The 20672-nt window shown below is 50.7% G+C and overlaps 2 protein-coding genes across 7 annotated transcripts; one reads left to right on the top strand and one right to left on the bottom strand.

Moving 5' to 3' along the window:
* The first annotated feature begins 703 nt into the window (after positions 1-703).
* On the top strand, positions 704-6080 carry TIGD7 (tigger transposable element derived 7). Of its 2 annotated transcripts, none has more exons than XR_004381683.1 (2): positions 704-870; positions 1929-1995. XR_004381683.1 is itself a non-coding variant. In XM_032850088.1 (2 exons), the coding sequence occupies exon 2, from the start codon at positions 4265-4267 to the stop codon at positions 5909-5911; it is 1647 nt and encodes a 548-aa protein (XP_032705979.1). In that variant the 5' UTR covers positions 712-870; positions 2947-4264; the 3' UTR covers positions 5912-6080. The 2 variants fall into 2 exon arrangements, 1 of the variants encoding a protein (XP_032705979.1); XM_032850088.1 differs by lacking the exon at positions 1929-1995 and adding an exon at positions 2947-6080 and having other exon boundaries at positions 712-870.
* Positions 6081-7103: 1023 nt separating this feature from the next.
* On the bottom strand, positions 7104-18221 carry ZNF263 (zinc finger protein 263). Of its 5 annotated transcripts, XR_004381682.1 has the most exons (7): positions 17753-18220; positions 16694-16874; positions 16169-16242; positions 15758-15884; positions 14209-14325; positions 13879-14019; positions 13676-13768 (listed from the first exon to the last, which is right to left on the bottom strand). XR_004381682.1 is itself a non-coding variant. In XM_032850086.1 (6 exons), the coding sequence occupies exons 1-6, from the start codon at positions 18137-18139 to the stop codon at positions 7342-7344; spliced, it is 1032 nt and encodes a 343-aa protein (XP_032705977.1). In that variant the 5' UTR covers positions 18140-18221; the 3' UTR covers positions 7104-7341. The 5 variants fall into 5 exon arrangements, 4 of the variants coding, with proteins under 4 accessions (XP_032705977.1, XP_032705974.1, XP_032705975.1 ...); XM_032850086.1 differs by lacking the exons at positions 13676-13768; positions 13879-14019 and adding an exon at positions 7104-7487 and having other exon boundaries at positions 17753-18221; XM_032850083.1 differs by lacking the exon at positions 13879-14019 and having other exon boundaries at positions 11715-13768; positions 17753-18216.
* Positions 18222-20672: the final 2451 nt, after the last annotated feature.

The raw sequence follows: 20672 nt of genomic DNA, 5'->3' as shown, positions 1-20672 counted from the left end.
CAGCGGGCACCCGGACGCTCGTCGCGCTTCGGCACCGACCGAGGCTGACATCTTCGAGGCTGCACCGCCCGGGTCCCCGACCCGCGGAAACTCCGGCCAGCGAGTCGGGAAGCTGGCCGCCGCGGCCCCGACGCCGTCTCCGCAAAGGCGGACAAAAGAATGGTGGAGTCCGACGGCGGGCTCCCCGAAACAGTCCGGCAGTCAGCTTGCGGCCGCCCGGCCCGAAACCACCGCCGCCCACGGACAATGGCTGCCTCGCCTCCGCCACCGCGCAGCTGCCGGGGCTCCTCGGGAGCTCCGGGGCCCACGCCGCTCCCCTGCCACCCGCTCACCTGCAGGCCGCCGCCCTCCGCCCCGCGCTACTCGCAGGCGGGCCCCGCCACGCGCACGACCTGTCTCAGTACCGGCTGTCAGGCCCGCGTCCCCGCCCGGGTCCCATCCGACACCGCGCTCCGGCCGGAAGTGGAATGACGCCCTTCCGGGGAGGGGCTTCGGGCAGCCGCGCCGCGGGCCCCACCCTCGCGGAGGAAACCCGCTTTCCTTCCAATGCCGCCCTGGCGGTCGGAAAGCGTTAATGCTACCGAGTGTCCCGTTCCTGCCGCGGCCTAGAGGGGCCTCCACGCGGCTCGGCGAGCGGCTATCGCCGCCTCGCGTCCCGCACTGGAGGCACTGCGCGTCCGGCTAGTGCCTGCGTGGCCTTCGGGAGGCACCGGTACTCGTAGCCCAGCCCGGCGAGGGTGGCGGCCCCTGCGCACGCGGGGCCCTCGGCCTTCCCGGGGCTTTCGTCCCGGTCAGGATCGGCGGCCCCCGAGGGCTTGTTCCCTCCTCTGGGCCGCGTGTCCGTCACAACGATCACGTTTTCCTAGTGAGGTAGGTTCCAGCCGGTGTGACGGGTTCTAGCTGTAGTGTCCTTGGCAGGGACACGGAGCCGCGGCTCGGCCCCGGTCCCACGAGCGACGGGCGGCGGCCCCTAGTACGGGATTTAGGTCCCCTGCAGTCTTGGCTCCCGCTCCGTGCACGATGGCATTCTCCCTGTATGATGGGAACCCCCTTTCCATCTTGTGTCCCTGCAGTCTCTGCCAGAGTTCGTGAACCCTACTTCTCAGGATCCGGGCATTCCGGGTTGTCGGTGTCTCCTAATCATCAGGACCCTTCCTAGCGTCAGCCTTTGCCAGGCAACAGCTTACTTATTAGGTCCACTACGTTCAGCCAGGGCTTGGAGGCACAGGGCAGAGTCTTTGCTGCATGGAATCTGGCGAAAGGATTGGGGCACTTTCGTGACCGTCAGGAGTACGGAGGCTAGGAAGAGGGGAGGCCCAGGCTGAGCGAGGCGGGAGTCCGAGGAAATGAAGGTCGACTTACTGTTGGGGAAATGGTAAGAGACCTTGAACCTGATCTGTCCGCTCCACGGAACGGGGCCACATCCACGCAGAGGGAAAGCTGGGGAAGATTGGGGTGTGAGAAGATCCATCATACGTGTTCACTAAGTGTGATCGGGCTACATTTGGAGGGAGACTTAGCAGTGAGAAAATAAGTTCTTGTAGCCCTCTCACCGGGTGCTTTGCATAGTGGTGAAGAGACTGCATTTTTTTCCCCCCTAAGACCCTAAGACTTTATTTATTTGTCAGAGAGCGAGCGAGCGAGCAATCGTGGGAGAACGCAAGCAGGCAGAGTGGCAGGCAGAGGCAGAGAGAGAAGCAGGCTCCCCACTGAGCGAGGAGCCGGGTGTGGGATTTGGTCCCAGGCCGAAGGCAGCGGCTTAACCAACTGAGCCACCCAGGCATCCCAAAGAGACTGCATTTTTAATTAAGTAAATCCTGGCGCATCACTGGAGACTTTTTTCCAGGGCAGTTCATCTAGAAGTAAGGGGAAGATGGGAATGAAAATGGGAGACCAGTACCAGGCCACTATATTACCTTTGCTTTTAGGTGGAATCCTGTTGTCCTGATCCCTTCTCAGTGAGAGCAAAGGGTTAAGCACGGGAGATGAGAAGAAGCGTCTGTGTGGGTCACTTGCACAGGTTTCAGAGCAGGCTCATTTCCTAGGAATCTGCCTAGGGTGAGACTTAGTTTCTTCAGAAGCAATTCTTTCCAGGGCCCAGTAGTGCTCTTAGCATTGAGATCCTCACCATCGGGCCCAAGGCTGAGCATATGCTGGGAACTTACTAAAGCGAATAAATGAAGTTCTGCCAGTGGTGCCCTTGCAGGGTACTGGCGGGCCTAATTCATAACCTGGGTGTGGAGGTGGTTAGGGGAGGAAAAGTGGGAAAAGACACCCCAAAGACACCCCGTGAAAGCAAGAAGGCAGCACAAACTGGGGAACAATGAAAGAGGACCAGTAATGATTTTCATAGTCTGAAGTCTGTGGCAGGGTTCCTTTCCCTGGCTGTGGAGCCCACCAACATCCCACCAGACTCCTTTTGAAATCACGTTCCCCTGCCTGGGCACTGCCTGAAAAATAATGAACGTACAGCTGGGAAGCGATGACAGCAAAGACCTGCACTTTGTCCCAAGATACCATACAACTGCTGTACTGGGCTGAATGGTGTTGCCGTGTGACCGGCTAGACTTAATAATGCTGCTCCTGACCAATTCTTTTTTCTTTTTCCATGTATATTACTTATCACTGATTAATTCGCTTAGTTATGCTGCCTTTTAGAAAGTTGCTTGAATCTTAGTCTATATTTGCTCCATACCCTATTCACGACCATACTCTTTCATGATCCTCTTAGTGTTCTACAGACCCCTTGGCATTTCTAGCAATAATTACAGAGGAAAACTAGCAGCTTGAACTCTTTTGGGTTTCTAGAGGAGAAGCTTGTGACAATTCTTGGTAGTTGAGGAATGAATGATAGCCAATCAGGCTCTGTAGTATAGGAGAGGAAAAAAATAAGTGAACTGCCAATCATTTTCCTTATTTTTCTGACATATTTTTCTTTCTTCATAGCACCTGAAATGGATAAAAGTTGCAGTTTTTGTTACTTCTCGTGAGTTTGTGTGTCTGGAATGAAGACAATGAAATTAATCTAGAGTAGGACATTTGGAAGGACCTGGAATGGCATTGGGCATCCCCAGGAAGATCTGCAAGGAATATCTGAGGAATATCAGATACACTGGTGAGAAATCCTTTGAATTTCTTCCAGCAGGGGAAAAGTATTATTTCGATTAAGCAACATCTACAGTGAAGAGAAATGGAATAAAGTTTCAAATATATTGAATCTGTTACTTAACATCTTAATGTAAATTGAGAACAAAAAAATGAAAAGTCAAATCTTTTAAAGAATGTTAGCAGTGATAAAATATTTTTAAAACTTTTGAACTTATCTGAGAACTGCCAGGACTCTGAAACTTGATAATTCCAAATTTTGGAAAAATTTCAGTGAAAAATAACACTTGAGAATATACCAAATGTACTCATGGAAGAAGCTCGGAGAGTGGGAAAGTGCCACTAACAGGTTTTTACATACTTAGAGATTACCTAGGTAAACACAAGAAGTTAAAGCTCAGTCTTTGAGACTGCTACATCGAATGTAATAAATGTGAGATTTCTTCACATGGACAAGAGAACCTACTTTCTTTCTCAGTAAACATACTTAACAACTGTTCAGGAATGCCAGCTCCCCAGACATCCCAATGTCAGGATAGCTTGGACTCCTCATCCGGGTGGATGGCCTGCTGCCCAGTGAATACTGCTTACAGAGCACCGCGAGCACCATTTTTTCTTCTGGCAGTGAGGTGAAATCAGGTCGTTTTGGAGGGGGAGAAGCCACACTGCTTCTCTGCTACACAAGATTATTCTGTCTATGCCTTTGAGGCTTTCACACTCCCTTCTCAAGCACTACTTTTTATGTAGACTTAGCTCACCTGGGTTTCTTCCTGTGGACACATCTCCCCTCTGCTCCTGCTGTCTGTGTCTGCGTGGAGTTAGGGAGAGCAGGTATTCCTGTCACTCCTGACTAGAGCTGCTGGAGCTGTCAAGAGAGGAGGAGGAAGATGGGGTTCTGAGAACCGATCATCCTTACCTTGTCAGAGCAAAGGCTAGATAGGGCTTTGACAGTGGCGGCTTTCTGAGTTCATAAGCCCTTCATCTGTAGACTACCACTTGTGTCATGAGTCTTTATCCCTTTTAGCCCAATACCCTTCTGTACAAATGCCTGTGCCTTTTGGGGCTTTAAGCTAGTTTTTTGTTTTGCTTTTAATTTTTCCCAATTCAGTAAGGCTTTTCCCTCTTTTTCTCCTGTTGGTTGTCTGAAACCCAATTCACTATGAATAAAAGAGGGAAATATACAACATTGAATTTGGAGGAGAAAATGAAGGTTCTCAGTAGGATTGAAGCTGGACGGTCTCTGAAAAGTGTAATGGATGAATTTGGAATCAGTAAATCAACATTTTATGACATTAAGAAGAATAAGAAATTGATTTTGGACTTTGTACTGAAGCAGGACATGCCATTGGTAGGGGCTGAGAAGAGAAAGAGGACAACAGGAGCCAAATACGGAGATGTGGATGACGCAGTGTACATGTGGTACCAGCAGAAACGCTCAGCTGGCGTCCCCGTGAGGGGTGTGGAGCTTCAGGCCGCTGCAGAGAGGTTCGCACAGTGTTTCGGGCGAACCGACTTTAAAGCTAGCACTGGTTGGCTTTTTAGATTTCGAAACAGGCACGCCATTGGGAATCGAAAAATATGTGGAGAACAAGTCCTAAGTTCAGCTTCAGAAAATGTTGAGCCCTTTCGACAAAAACTGTACATGCTTATCAAAGAGGAGAAACTGAGTCTAGCTCAGCTGTACAGTGGGGATGAGACTGACCTCTTTTGGAAGTCAATGCCAGAAAACATTCAGGCAAGCAGGAAAGAGATCTGCCTGCCTGGGAGGAAAATAAACAAAGAACGGTTGTCTGCGCTGTTATGTGCAAATGCAGATGGAACTCATAAACTGAAGTCAGTCATTATCGGAAAATCAAAGCTGCCCAGAAGTGTGAAAGAGGACACAGGTGCAATACCTGTGATATATAAGCCCAGTAAAGATGTTTGGTTCACCAGAGAATTGTTTTCAGAATGGTTCTTTCAAAACTTTGTTCCTGAGGTCAGGCATTTTCAGCTTAATGTTTTAGGATTCCATGAAGAGGACGTCAGGGCCTTGTTACTTCTGGACAGTTCTCCAGCTCACCCTTCTGCCGAATCACTCACCAGTGAGGACGGTCAAATAAAATGCATGTTCTTTCCCAGTAACACTTCGACCCTGATTCAGCCAATGAATCAAGGTGTGATCCTGAACTGCAAACGACTTTATAGGTGGAAGCAACTTGAAGAGAGTCTTGTCATTTTTGAAGAAAGTGATGATGAGCAAGATAAAGGAGAAAAAGGAGCTTCCAAGATTAAAATCTACAACATAAAAAGTGCAATTTTTAACTGGGCAAAGAGTTGGGATGAAGTGAAACAAATAACCATAGCAAATGCATGGGAAAATCTTCTTTACAAAAAGGAACCTGAATATAATCTTCGGGGCTTAGAAGATGGAGATTATAGAGAAATCCTTGAGAAGTGTGGGGAGTTGGAAACCACGCTGGTGGATGACAGGGTGTGGTTCACTGGGGATGATGAAGAGAAGGGTAACCTCGAAAAAACAAAAAGTGGAATTACAAAGGAAGTTGTTCAGAAACGAGGAGGAGCAGAAGAGCAGACTGCTGAATTTCAGCTATCTGATGTCAGAGAGAGTCTGGACTACCTTCTTGACTTTGTTGATGCCACACCTGAGTTTCAGAGGTTCCATTTCACGCTGAAAGAGATGCAACAAGAAATAATAAAAAAACAGTTCCAGAGTAGAATCCATTCTCAAACTGGTAGTTTTTTGAAACCTAGGCCTCGTGTTATGAAGGATTCCTTCAATATGCCTTCAACTTCTAGTAATTAGATCTTGCATTTACAGATTTCTGTAGTTATATATGATGCAGACCTGTTGTGAATTGTCATTGTTTTTATCAGCTGACCTCATTTTGCATAGCACTGCCCATTTATATGTTGTTTCTAAAACATACAATTTAAAAATAAATTTGTCTCTTTAAAGTATAAAAACATTGATTCATCCATTTTTGTTTCCATTTTAGACAAGGATCTGAATAATGAAGAGTTATTGTCCCAGATTATCTAAGGTGGAATGGATGTCAAGAGCATTACATTCTATCTCACTCAGAGCAAAGAACAAGAAGCTATATGCCGACTAGTTATTTTTTTTTTTTTAAAGATTTTATTTATTTATTTGTCAGAGAGAGAGAGGGAGAGAGAGCGAGCACAGGCAGACAGAATGGCAGGCAGAGGCAGAGGGAGAAGCCGGCTCCCTGATGAGCAAGGAGCCCGATGTGGGACTTGATCCCAGGACGCTGGGATCATGACCTGAGCCGAAGGCAGCTGCTTAACCAACTGAGCCACCCAGGCGTCCCCCGACTAGTTATTTTTGAAAAAGAAAATTTTAAAACTATATACAAAAATAAAAAAGATAAGAATAGATTTGGTTTTTAGTTTAATGGTGTGACATTCTCTGGTTTCTTAACTCTGTACCACCTACTGTCCCCCCTTATTGTGTAAGTAACATGCTGATTATATAAGTTATATATTAAAAAGATGAAAGGCACCCAACATCTATCGGCCAATGATGGTTTAACACGTTGGTATGTTTTATGTATTTAAAAAACAGGCAGAGGCACCTGGGTGGCTCAGTGGGTTAAAGCCTCTGCCTTCAGCTCAGGTCAGGGTCCCAGGATGGAGCCTCACATCAGGTTCTTTGCTCAGCCAGGAGCCTGCTTCCCACCCCCCCACCCCGCCTGCCTCTCTGCCTACTTGTGATCTCGTCTGTCAAATAAATAAAATCTTAAAAACAAAAACAAAAAACACCCAGGCAGATTACTTGGTAAATACAACTTTTTATATCTTATTGTCTTAACGTGCTTTAGACCTTGGCATTAATAAAACATTAGGATTTGTTTTAAGCCTAGAGTAGAACGGACTGTGGAAGAAGTTGATGGGAATGTCAGCCGAGTTTACTGGACAGCTCTCTAGTTCCTTTTAATCTTCATCATTGCATCAAACGCCCCCGCCCCCAACCCCGCCATGGGTAATACATTTCCAGAGTAAATGACAGGCAGTCACAGCCTTTTGAAAAGTATTCACTTATTCAGGAAGGTTCACGTTGCCTTTCCGTGCTAGCTACCGAGCCTGGTGTTGGGCATTTGGACCTGAATTAAAAAGAAAACGAATAGAACAAACCACCATTCAATGTGTAAGTGCTAGATGAGGGTGGAGAGGGCTTTGGGTGTGTTTGGGTAGCAGGGGAAGTACCTAAGAGGGTCAAGTGCGTCTTCTGAGCCGAGCTTTAAAGTTGAGTGCAGACAGTGGCAGGGCAGTCCGGGCAAAGAGCTCAAGCTCTTTCCTCGACGTGACAGTGTATCTCCCTGGGAAGCTGCAAGGTCCCCGGATGGTTGCTGTAAGGGCACCTGGCAAAGAACAGCAGGAAAGACAGGTCCGGCCAGATTTGCATCCTAGGTCGTCCTAGGATTTCAGACTTCCGCCGGGGCCCACATAAGGTTGTTCTCCGTTCTAAATGGCTCACGTCTTGTCTCCACTTCTTCCTCCCTGCTCTTCGTGCCGCGGTCCAGGCCGCCATCACCCCTACCTGGACACCTGCATCGGTCTCCTTTCTTGGCCTCTCCCCAACGCTTCTCACCCTGTAGCCTCTTCGCGGCCTTCCCATTGCGTTTAAGCAGGCTCCTGGCCTCAGGTCGCTCTGCAGGTCCGCCCTTCCCGGCGGCAACACCACCCAGGCCTGCGCTCGCCCCCTGCTGGACGACGAGAGCCAGGCCCGCTGTAGGCGCACACCCGAGAGACCCGGGACCGTTCCGGAGAGTGGGGTAGAGCCGCCGGCGTCCGCTGGATAGGGAGAAGGAAGCCTTCGGCCACGTGGGCCGGCCCAGCCCCGGTAGCCGAGAGCTGTGGGGAACGCCAACCACTGTGCCATAGCGGCAGGAGCGTGCGGGGAAGAAGCTTCCTGGCGCAGCCATAGAGCTCCCGCGAAGCGGGCCAGAGCGGCCAGGACGTGCAGAAGCTGCGCTCGGAGAGCAGGCCGGTGGGACGGGCGCAGCCATAGAGTGGCCGCCGGCTGGCCAGAGCGGCCGGGGAGAAGGGGGTGGGCCCGAAGGGAGGCGGGGCGCGCGCAATCATGAAGTTCCTGCCGGCGACCTAGAGGCCCCGTTCGGGTGGCACTGCGAGCTGTCCCCGGGGTCGGGAAGCAGAGGTCGCAGGAGGGCTTGGGCTTGGCGTGCGGGAAGGTTGATCAGGACTCGGCTGCGGAGCGCCCGCCGCGTCCGCTTTTGTTCCTCCCGGGGCCCGCGCGGGAGCGGTCCTCAGCCGGGCAGGAGCGCAGGCGGGCGGTCAGGCGCTCAGGAAGGGGCTGACGTCTTTGGTTCTGGAAATCATATTTTCAGGTCTAGAGCTCCCCGAGAAACCCAGGCACCTCACTCTCGTTCCGGTGGCTGAACGAGCTCCCCCCAGAAAAGCAGGAAAGAGTGGGGGTACAGAGGCAAACACGACTCCGGATTATGTCCAAAAACATACACCAGGATTTGAGAAAGAAAGAGTCTTCTTTCCCTACCCTTTCTTGCCTGCGGAAATCTGACCACCTCCTCAGAACAGGAACCTGGCGTGTGACCAGTTTGGGGACATTTCAGTGATAAATTGAGGGTATTAACTGGAAGATTTGTCCAAATGTGTTGGTGTTCTCAGCGATTTTTAATCAACCATTTCCTCACTGTTGAATTTACCTAGACCATTCCCACTGGCTCCTCACTGGCTACCTGAGGCATCACATAGCTCCTCTTAGTAAAAAGGACTTGATCAGAAAGAATTACGTCTCCCTTTCAACAGTAGAAGTCAGATTTTAATCAGAAGTGTTTGCAAGCTAGATTGAAGGCTAAAAGGATAAATGCACCTCTATTTTTTCTAATAAATGCACTTTTGCTTTAATCTTAACTATTTTTGAGCTGCTGACACCCAAAGAAGTTAGCCCCCCTAGTGCTAATAAACTTCCTAAAGACTTAGTTGTTTTAAATGTTCGTGAAACATTTACAAAAATCACAGGTCTTAAAGCAGTGGTGGTGATTTTGCACTTTCCAAAATGCTATCAGTTGATAGTCTCATTCAAACAATAAACTCTGTTTACCGGGCTAGGATGTACAGAATCTTAATAAATTTCAGATTATGACATTGAGACTCATAAATCCTTCCCTTCCTGCAATAAAAACTCTTAGTGATTTCTGATTTTTTTTCTGGAGAAAAGAAAATTTGTTTAATACTTTTTCCAGTCTCTGGCCTTACAAGCTTTGTCCTCAGTGATGTCTGGCCTGCTGCTCTTAATCGGCCTCAGCCAGGTTTTCTTTTTTCTTTTTTTTAAGATTTTATTTATTTATTTGACAGACAGAGATCACAAGTAGGCAGAGAGGCAGGCAGAGAGAGAGAGGAGGAAGCAGGCTCCCTGGGGAACAGAGAGCCTGATGCAGGGCTCGATCCCAAGACCCTGGGATCATGACCTGAGCTGAAGGTAGAGGCTTTAGCTCACTGAGCCACCCAGGCTCCCCGGCTAGGTTTTTTCCACAGTGCTTACATGTGATACTAGTTCTCCACCCAGGAGTCCTGCTGCTGCTCTTCTGTGCCATCTTTGCTCCGAGGACTGTGGCTATTGCTCCAAGTCAGTCCACATCTCCCAGGTCTCCTTTGTACCCATCTGGGCTGAAGAGCCAAGGGTCTTTCCTGCCCCAGTGTCAGTCTCCCATTGACCTGACAGCCAGTTGGAGACTTCTGGTTTCTTTTTCAAGGACTAGTGGGTAAAAGTGTAAACATAAAAAGTGTGTGTGCAGGATTAAAGGACAAATGTGAAAAAGCACGCACTTGGCCATCCCCTGCAGTGACCTCATGGGAGTGTGCATAAGGACCTCCAACCTGCTCTTTGACCAGACCATAAGGAAAGAGATCCTCATTCCTGTCAGTAACGGAGATTTCTGCCAGTGTGGCATCAGAGGCAGGTGCTTAGAAGGAAGTCTTGCCACTATCATCTGCCCACAGAAGATACCAGTAGATGAGTACCTTCTGTGTGCCAGGCCCTGAACTAAATGCTTTGCATGGAATATCCACGTCATTATAACAGGCCAAGAACAGTTTTGCTTGTGAATTTGCTAGTAGGGGAGCTAGACTGGGGCGGGGTGGGGGTGGTGGGGAGCGCTTCCTATTGGGAAGCCTTTTTAGTGCAGGAAATGAATTTCTGGGATGCTCATTGCTCTAGCCTGAAGCCACAGTGCTCCCAGTGGACCAACAGCAGTGGGACCACTATCAGATCTGCATGGGTGACACTATGGGGAGAGGGGTGCTTTCCATTCTCAAAAGATTTACAACCCACATAAGTTGCAGTCTTCGCCAAAGAGTGCTTAGTAACATCATCAACTTGACCTCACCCACACATTTCATGGCATCAGCAGCCGCAACAGTCCTGTCCTGCTACCATGGTCCTAAATTAATCTCTCAAACCTTCACCCTCTCACCTGCCCCTCAAACTCTGCACTACTCCCTCTTGTGGAGAAAGAAAAGAAATTAGAAACTAGATTTTTATTTTTTATTACTTTTTAAAGATTTTGTTTGCCAGAGAGGGAGAAAGCGAGCGAGAGAGCTCCCTGCTGAGCAAGGAGCCTCAGCAATGAGCATTGTGGGGCTTGATCCCAGGACCCTGGGATCATAACTTGAGCCGAAGGCAGATGCTTAACCCACTGAGCCACGCAGGCATCCCAAGAAACTAAGATTTTTAAAAATTGGCTCAGAAAACCAAGGATAAACTCCTACTACACTGAGGCAGGGCTGAGATAAGACTGATAGGGAAATGGGGAAAAGGGTATGCACGGTTGTTTCCCTCACTTAAAATTACTGTATCTGGGGGCGCCTGGGTGGCCTCTGCCTTCAGCTCAGGTCATGATCCCAGGGTGCTGGGATCGGAGCCTGCTCCCCTTCCTCTCTCTCTGCCTACCTCTCTGGCTACTTGTAATCTCTGTCAAATAAATAAACAAAATCTTAAAAAAAAATTACTGTATCTGACAGTCAGTTGCCAGGTAACGCTCCACCTTTTCCTCCCAGAGAACAGTTACAGGGCCAAATCCTGAGAGGTTTTCCTGGCATCAGAATTTCCTACTCCTAGAATACTTCCTGGTATTCTACCTTTTTCTCATAAACATTCCTGGAATTCCTATTCCCAATTCCCCATTCTAAAATACAAAGCTTTCCTCTAAAAATGTTGGCCTCACCTGTGTCTTCCCTCCATTAACAGGCAATAATTCAGTTATGTCCTGTCTTTGAAGAGCCAGATTTTCCTTCAGCTTTGTCACTAGAAAGTAAACATTCTAAAACAAAAAATCAAAGACATTTTTACTGCTGTCCCCCCACTGAAAGCGAAGAAGCCTACTAGGAGACCCTTATGACAATATGACCTTAAGCAGCCACTGGGCTTGACCCTTTGTTTCCAGTCTGGAAGCAGGCCCAGCCTGGAGCTGGCCAGGAGCACACCCTCCCTCAGCCCTCCTCAGCCCACCTCATCCAAACCCTTGACCAACCACACAGAAGACAGGTCCTCTGGCCGCAGCAGACAGGGGACAAAGCAACACTGGATGCCAGGACAAAGGTCCTCAGTGAGGAGCCGCACATGCTCATGTTTCCTGAAGACATTTATTACCACCCAAACAGACTTCAGCAGGGAAAACATGATCCCTAATCTCCCCAGGATGCACATTTGCAAAGCCTCTCAGGGAACCCCGCTTTCACAGAACCCTCCGAAGACCCCAGAGCTCTGTTTCTTTCTCGTGCAGAAGTGGGGTGAGTCTTAATCTCCTCAAGGGTGACTAAGTCAGAATCCGGTTTCCTGTGCCAATGCCTGGGCTGAACTGCAAACTCCCTCTTCCTGTGTCCCTCAGGCCTCTGGTTCCTTCTGGTCTTGAGGTGATGTTTTTAAGCTTGGCCTGTGCATGAGCCCTCCTCTCCAAGAGGCACTGTGGTGGCTGCCCCGGACTGCCCCTGGCTTCCCAGCCACGGCTTCTGGGGGAGCTGCAAGTCACCAGCCAGTCTTCTGTGGCCAATAAGCTTGTTTCCCAGAATCCTTCGCCCTTCTTTGGTTCCAGGCCTCAGGAGCCCAGGCACCCCTGCCGAACATTCCAAGTGGGGAAAGCAGTAACGGGCAGTCACACAGATTCCCAAAGTTGTCGGGACACACAATGGATACAGTAAGGCCCCCGAATCACGGCTAAGATACCAAGGGAGTAGGCACACCCCGGGACAAGAGACCTCATAGAGAACTCTGCCCTCAGCAGGTCACCTCAAAAACTCGCCACCCTCAATAGTTTGGACAGAATTCCGTTTTAGTTCTACACTAATCCTTTGCTGCCTCCGCACCTCCCTCACACTGACACCCACCTCGCTCCTCTTTACGGTAATTACTTTAAAAACAGATTTGGGGGCCTGGGCAAAGAACACCAGCTCCTAACAGGACCCTCTGAGTGGGCCCAAGAGAAATCCCATTGTTTCTATCCCGTGTGAGTTCTCTGGTGACTCATAAGGCGGGAACTCCGAGAAAAGCTCTCTCCACATTCCGAACATTTGTAGGGTCTCTCTCCCGTGTGGGTTCTCAGATGACGAATCCGATTGGAGCTGTGAGAAAAACTGTCTCCACACTCGTGACAGGTATAGGGTTTTTCTCCGGTGTGAATTCTCTGGTGCCTGATTAGGTTTGATCTGTGAGAGAAGTTTTCCCCACAAAGGTTACACTTATATGGTTTCTCCCCCGTGTGCGTTCTCTGATGCCTGGTGAGGTGCATGCCCTGCCGGAAGCTTTTCCCACAAGTCAAACATTCGAAGAGTTTTTTCTCTGCCTTGTAGGTTCCAGGATTTGTAAGAAAGACAGTGCTGTCATTCACTGCTTCGCCACACTCAGAGAAGGAGTAAAGCCTCTCCTTCTCGTGAGTTCTTTCATGTATGACAAGGTGTGAACTGCGAGAGAAACTTTTCCCACACTCGGCACACTTGTAAGGTCTCTCTCCCGTGTGAATCCTTTGGTGTCTAAGGAGGTTGGAACTATGAGCAAAGATCTCCCCACACTCAGGGCACTTGTAGGGCTTTTCGCCTGTGTGCGTCCTCTGGTGCCTGTGAAGGTTGGAGTTGCAAGAGAAGCTTTTTCCACACACGTTACACTGGTAGGGTTTCTCCCCCGTGTGTGTGCGCTGATGGCGAGTCAGGTGGGTGTTCTGACTGAAGCTTTTTCCACATTCCAGGCACTTATGGGCCTCCTCTCCCAAGTGTGCTCTGTGTAGTGACAGGAAGTGTGGGTTCCCACCAAAGATCTCGCCACACCCCACACCCATACACAGTCTCTCCGCTGCATGGATTCTCTGGTGCCTAATTAGGTTCGAGTTGTTAGAGAAATTTTTGCCACACAAGGGACATAAGTGGAGCTTCTTCAGCTGCAATTCTTTTGGTTGCCCCAGTTCTCTGCAACTTGTAGCCCCCACTAAGGACGGCTCCATCCCTTCCTCTGGGGGAGGCTCCCAGTGCCCTTCTGCCCTGTCCCGAGGCCTTCCCTGCTCAGGACTCCAGGGGACCTCCCCTCTGGCCTGGCCAGGCAGCAGTGCCTGTGGGTGGACGCTCTCAGGAAAAACGGACTGCGCAATTTCTTCCTGGTTCTCAAACTTCTCTTCTCCTGGCAGAGCAAGAGAAACCAAACCCCTATGTTATTTCCACACCAGAGAAAAGGAAGTCCCACCTATCTGCTACTCCCTGTAGCTCAAAGGCCGGAAGGGTTGGTTCTACCTCAGTTTCCCGTGCAGGCAGTGCACTCCAAGAGGAAAAGGGGTGGGGCCGTCACTCAGGAACCAGCGCTCACTCAGACCAGTCCTGAATTCCCTGGTACAGGCCCCCAATTCCTTCTACAACTGAGGCTCCAGCTTCTGCCTTGTGGAAATGGGCGGGATGGAGAGAGCTGGGACTAGGGTGGGCCCCCGGGGTGAATGCCTCCATGCATTCTGCACCCTGGGATCTCCCTGGCAGCAGCGACGGGCTGGCCCTACACCCAAATCCTCAAAGGCCTCCCTTCCAACAGCAGGAAACCAGCTGGCCAGGCTGCTCATCTCCATTCCTTACCTGGAGTTGGGCTGCTGGGACTCGGACCCTCCTTGCAAGTCTGAACACTGGGATCCCATGGCTTTCCTCCTTGTTCCACTTGGGTGCTCAGGGCCTCCTGACTAGGAACCTGAGACTCTGTTTACAATGGAAGAAACAGATTTCTATGTCACCGTTTTTCTCTACCAGGCAGAAGTAACAAAGACAATCTTGTTCCCGGTACTTAGGGGACATATCCACAGAACGTGCAACAAATCTGACAGCAAATGGCTGGAACTTGCACTCACTGTTCTCAGTGACTACCTCCAGAGAAAGATATCGGAGGAGGGAGACTACGGTTTTTTTCTTTTTACACTTTTGTAGTACTCAGGGCCTTTTGCAATGAGAAGGTAAACTTTTACAATCAAAACAACAAAATAAACATGACTAGAGTGATCAGTTCTTGAGGAATTAGTTTATTATAAAAGAGCCCCGACTCTCACAGATAAATATAAACTAGAACAGAGTTCCACTTGACAACTCCAGGAGAAAAGATGACACGATGGACAACCAGAAAGAAATCTAGGCCTCCGAGAGGACCCTGAGGTTAAAACCCAAAAGCACCATTCCTGTGCTATGCTAAAATTAACAACTCACTCTAATCCCAGCAAACATGAACTTTAAACAGTTTTGTTCTAAGAGCTTGTGATCTGAACTTCTCTTCCTGCGCAGCACTCACTGAAAGCTATGTTCAAGTTCGGGCACCAAGCCAGGCCCAACGACGGAGAACCTGGAGAAGGTCCCAATGAAGGAAACCAAACCCAGCGGTCACTCCGAGGCAGAAGGAGAGCAAGTGTGCTGACAGCTGTGCCTCTCCTTACCAACACCTGATGTATGAAAACAAAGTGTGTGTGACTTTTCTATAGTGTCAATTTATTATGAGAATTTTCATACACCCCAAGTTGAAGGAATTTTACAATACCTGTACACTCTCCACCCAGATCCAACTATCAGTTTTCTGTCATCTTTTACAAGCCTCATTTTTAATCTCCGCGTAATAGTTCAACATACAGAAGCATCCTAATGTATTTTTCCTGTTTTACACATATGTATCATTTCAAGTTTCCAAAAGGCATCCCCCGTTCCTGAGTTTTTAAGGGCTGGGAGAACTGCTGAGCTGGAATATTGATGCCAGCGCCCCCTGAAAGTTGGGGAAGGGCCCAGAAATACTAATGAAGCATAGAAAATACAAGTGAGGTCAGAAGAATAAGCATCTCAAAATTACAAGGCATCAAGCACCGAGACTGTGTGTGAGGTGGGGGGTGCGGGAGGCTGTCAGTGGATTTATTTGTTCTGCCCTGGGAAGTGCAGGAAAGCTCGCACACCCTGCCTTCAGCTCTGGCAGCTGGGGGCCGTAAGTCTGCCAACTGTGCCACCTGCCAGAAGTCTGACTGATCCTCAGCCAGCAGGCTTTAGAAAAAGGGAGGTCTTCTGGCGAAACTCCAAACTTATGTCCTGGAGGTGAGTGGCTAAGGGACAGGCCCCTGGTAAGAAGCGGCTCAGTCTTCATCCCTGGAAAAGAAGTCCTTACCCAGTGAGTCCACATTCTCATAACTCTCCTGCACCGTGTCCCTGGAGAGGGCCCTCTTACTAGGATCCTGATGCCCCCACTCCTCCTGGGAGATGTACATAGCCACGTCCTCTAAGCTCTCGGGCAACTGAAACAGCACAAGATCTCCTTTAGCCCCTGAGGCACCAAGAACAATTCAAGCAGAGTCATGAGTTATAGGGCAAAACCCAGGGTGTCAAGGACACATTTCATGGGGAAGAAGGGTGCCAGGCCCACTAGTGAGGTGTGGAGGAAATAAACAAAGGCGGCGGGGAGGCTGTGCGTGGTAAGAGAGAAAGGATCCTCTCTGAGAGGCAGAAAGACCCCTTCCCCACAAGAGCAACTGCGGGGAGAGGTGCTGGGGAGGGGAGACGACGGGGACTTCCACATCACCTGGGGCCCAGTCAGCTCCTTGTCTTCCATGTTTCCTTCAGCAGGAAAGAGAGAAAGCCAGGGAGCAGACAATGCTGAAGTGACAGAAATCATGATGAGAATGGCATTTGTAGTTCTCGGGAACCCAAGGCTTATTACAACACGGTATCCACTCCCCGACACCCAGTCTCTGCTCAGCACTGTACAATGAGCAAAAGAAGGCAGCAGAGGCATAATAAAGCGATATCCAAAATGGCAACGTGCGGGGGGAGGACACCAGTCACGTTCCCTGCTGGCCTGCAGCACTCAAGCCCTCCATCATTTGAAGATCTAAACGTCTGTGCTGTGCATACTGAAGGGCTTACTTAGGATCCCCCTCCCGCCTCCCATCCCCAGAAGAACCCAAGCCACCACTTTTCACTCCACGTCTAGGAACCCTAAGATGGGAAATTCCCTCACCTGGGCGACCGCACTCCACCTGCTGGTGTCAGGGTGCAACCCCGAAGCCCCTCCTCCCTCCCACCTGCCCAGACAACTGTTCCTCACCCCTCTCCTTTACAGCTTGGGGGTCCCTTTTGGGGCTGGGGCCTAGCAGCTCCTGCAGCCTGGGGCCAGGGCTTCGCTCAGTCTCCATTGGCTCCAACTTGAAGCTCGGTGACTCTCGTGCTGTTTCCAGAGGCAGAGTCTCCTCCAAAAGCACTTCTGTTCCCCGCCTATGGTTTGTGACCTGGGAACCAACCCACATCACTCATCATCACAACAGGGCCCGAAACGAAGGGAATTTAGTACAGAATTCTGAGGGCAAGTCTTCAACAGAGAAACACTGTTAATAATCCTTTTGGATCCAGCAAGAGAGAAGGATGGTTTACACTAAAAAAGCTTTCCTGATCGCCCGTGCACTGGAGAGAATAGGAGGGGAGGGTGTCCACTCCCAGGGCACACCTTCCCTGCACAGCTCTCTGACTCAACTGACCTCCTCTTGCCTCCCCCGACTCTTTCTATTTGCTTCCATGCCTCACTCCTGGATAAGTTAAACTTGGGTGACCCTGGGGGCAAGTGTCCTCAGAACCACACGGCCAATCTATTTTCCTAAATTCACTAGTAACCCGACCTAGCTCTGCACAGGAGACAAGACTGCTGCACCTAACAAAACAACAGCCACCAGACATTAAGCACAATTAGCTAGCTGTGTGATCAAAATTACGGGATGCTCACCCTGCAGCCCTCAAAGCAACCCTAGAAAGATGTTTTATCATTCTCACTTTACCAGTGGCAAATCTGAAGCCTAAAGAGATTAAGTACTTGCCCAAAGTCACAAAACTAAGGAACAGAGTGAGGATTTGAACCCTGCAAATTAAGAATTAATTCCGGGGGTCACAGTAAACCAGAACCCCTGCCTCCGTGTGGGAATAGGGCATTCTTCCTGGCTCACTCTGTCCTTCCGGGGAAAACCTGGAAAACGAGTCTCCCTGACTAAATTGTGAAAAGACATCTTGCCCATATAAAGCCTACTCGGGGGACCAAGTAAAAGTACAGAGAACAGGGCCACCGCAATGTCCTAGTCCTCGGGCCAAACCAACCGCAGGTAAGACAACTCTTTCTCACCTGTAGTCGCAGCCTCCCAAGCTCTCTCTGCATGTCCTCCACAAGAGTCACCGCTTCCTCGCCACTCTCCGGATGCAGCTCCTGCACCCTGCTCTGGATCTCCTGGGGCAGGATGGTCAGGAACTGCTCCAGTACCAGCAGCTCCAGGATTTGCTCCTTGGTACGCATCTCAGGCCGCAGCCACTCGTGACAAAGCTCCTGGAGTCGGCTGAGGGCTTCCCGGGGCCCAGCGGCCTCTTGGAAGCGGAACCGTCTGAAGCGTAAGTGGGAGGCCTCAGGGCTGGGCCCTGGATCCGGCGGGGGCGGCTCCTGGCTCCAGGCGCAGTCCTCCTCCAGTTTCACTATCAGGAGCCCTTCCCGGTCTTGGGAGCCCGGGCCAGATGCCATTGTCAAGCCCCGGGACCGCCTTGGTCCCGAAACCGGTTGCGCCCGCCCGGGAAAGCTCCCCGGACCCCGCAGCTGCGAGTCCCGGCCAAGGATCCCAGGTCCAGACCGGGCGCGGGCGCAGCCGGCTCCGGCACCTCGGCTTCAGTCGAGCACAGGCGCCGCGGCGCCAACGCCGATCGCGTCACCGGCAGGAACCCCTCTGCCCCCGGGTTAGGACCCGAACGCCCCGCTTTTACGCTCGTGGCGGCCTCACGCAAGACCGGGCGCTTGGCTTCACGCCGGAAGTCCCAGCGCGCGCTAGGCGACCACGGCCAACGGCGCAGCCTCGGGACTAACTTCCGGGCCAGGATCCGCGAATTCTAGCGCCCGTTGGGTCAGGTCTCGCCACAGACTCACCGCCGACCAACCAGAAGGGAAGATTTGCCTGCAGGGGCGGGACGTTCGGCGGGCCAATTGGAGGCGAGAGGCGGGGCAGGTAAGTTCGAGGGGAAAACAAGCCTGAGGAGGGCGTGACCGGTGGCCTATCGGATCAGGATCCCCCGGAAAGTCGGCTGCAGTGAAAACCCCAAGCCACGCGAAATCCAGTGCGTTAGCGTCGCGGGGGGGGGGGCGGCAATCTGAATTGTTAACAAGCTCTTCCCCGAGACACAAGTTTGAGAACCACTGCCCGATTTAAGGGCAGTCCCCACCCGCTCTGGTTACTCGGGGCGGCAGGAGAGGGGCCTCTGGCCCCGACGGCCTCAGAAGCACGGAAGCCAGGGTCCTCTCGGCCACCGGTCTGCGCCCGGGGTGGGGGGTGGGGGGCGGAAGCGTGCGGACGCGCCTGGGTCAGCGTCGCCGCGGGGCTTGCCGGGAGACGTAGTCTGTAGCGTTCCCCGCGTTCCGCGCCCCCCGCTGGTACCCCGCGGTGAGGAGCTGCGCGCCGTGGTAGTTCGTCCCGCAGGTTTCTGTCCCTGACCCGGTCAGGGCCTCGCTTTTGGAGGCTGGAGGTCCCCGAGGGCGCCTGGGATGCGGGACATGCCGCTTACGGTCCACCCCTGCTAGGGCAGGAGCGTTATTCAGCTCCCTGCTAGGTCTTACGACGGTCTTGGGATGAAGGCTGTGAATTTCACTGCGAGGGGCGAACGGAAGGAAACCCGAAGAGTCGGCTCAGCATGTCCCTTCCCTCCATCGACATTCGAGATCGTGGGCTCAGGAAATAGAGGCGTCGTAGCAGTGAATCGTGGCAACCAGTAACCTTTTATTGAGCGCCTGCCTAATGCAGCTGGGCGCTGACAGCACACAAAACTGGGACGGAGACGCTATTATCATCCCCGTGTGACGGGCAACAGCACCGAGTGTCACTTAACGCCCTGTTCAGGGTCACACAGCTAGTCCGTCTCTAAAGTTCAAGGCTGCCATAATAGTAAAGGGTGGTGTGAAGACAGGTCGGCTTTACAGGACTGAGTGGAAAAAGTCCTGAGTATTTCGGTTTTTTCTTGTGCCGCTCGAGGGAGAGAGGTCCACAGCTGTTGTGGGAAATGTGGCTTCAGCAGCCACAGAGCACACAAGCAGGTATAGATCCAGTTCATAAACTCCTGTTGAGACATGTGACCTCAGAGTCCTCTAAGGCCGTTTTCATGTTTTCGACATATTGCAGGAGACTACAGATTCTAACCTTATAACCACTTCGCCGGTATTTACTACGTTATCTCAAACAAGTTACTCAATCTTGCTAATCCCCAAACTTCAGTTATCTTACCTGTTTTGAGAGGATATGACTGTCCCCACCTTGTAACATTGGGTGAGGATTAAATGAGCTAATGTGTAGGATGCTTAGAATGGTACCTGGCACTTAGCATGAACTCAGTGTGATACTAGTTGTTACTAATGCACCGTAAATTCCTCAAGTCTCACAGAGAAGCCAGTTGGATTTTTATTGCAGGATGTGGGACGTGGAAATGTTTGCAAGACTACACATATCTTGAGATGGTAAAGAATCATCTGTTATTTAAGTTTGAGGGTTTCTTTTTTTTTTTTTAAAGATTTTGACAGCACAAGCAGGAGCAGCAGCAGAGGTCGAGGGAGAAGCAGACTCTTTGCTGAGCCAGATATGGGGCTCAATCCCAGGACTCCTGGGATCATGACCTGAGCCGAAGACACATACCCAGGCACCCCTAAGTTTAGTTTATTAATGGGGACTTGAAGCTAGTTGGACTTTCTGAGTTATTCAAATTCCTGTTAATATTCTTCCTCCGTTTAAGGCCTGTTTATATTCAGACAGAAGAAAGAGTGGGAATATTACTGGGAGTAGGGTTACGGCCAGTAGAACTACAGGGGCTCATTTGGGGCAGGAGTTCTTACTCTAGAGCCCATGACATTCTAGAGCAGCCCTGTCCAGTAGAACTTATTGTGATGGCAAAATGTAGCTCCTGTTCCTAAGTGCCACCAAGTGGCTACTGTACTGGCTTGTGCAGCTCTGGAGGGTCACAATAGTTGGATTTGGAGATCTTGTAAGTTTTGATAACTGTATGCAGACCTGCATGTAGATGTA

The sequence above is a fragment of the Lontra canadensis genome, unplaced genomic scaffold, assembly GCF_010015895.1.
Source record: "Lontra canadensis isolate GAN:19392208 unplaced genomic scaffold, GSC_riverotter_1.0 scaffold305, whole genome shotgun sequence".
Taxonomy (NCBI): Eukaryota; Metazoa; Chordata; class Mammalia; order Carnivora; family Mustelidae; genus Lontra; species Lontra canadensis.
The sequence above is the reverse complement of the archived record's forward strand: the minus strand, read 5'-3'. Positions and strand labels throughout refer to the sequence as shown.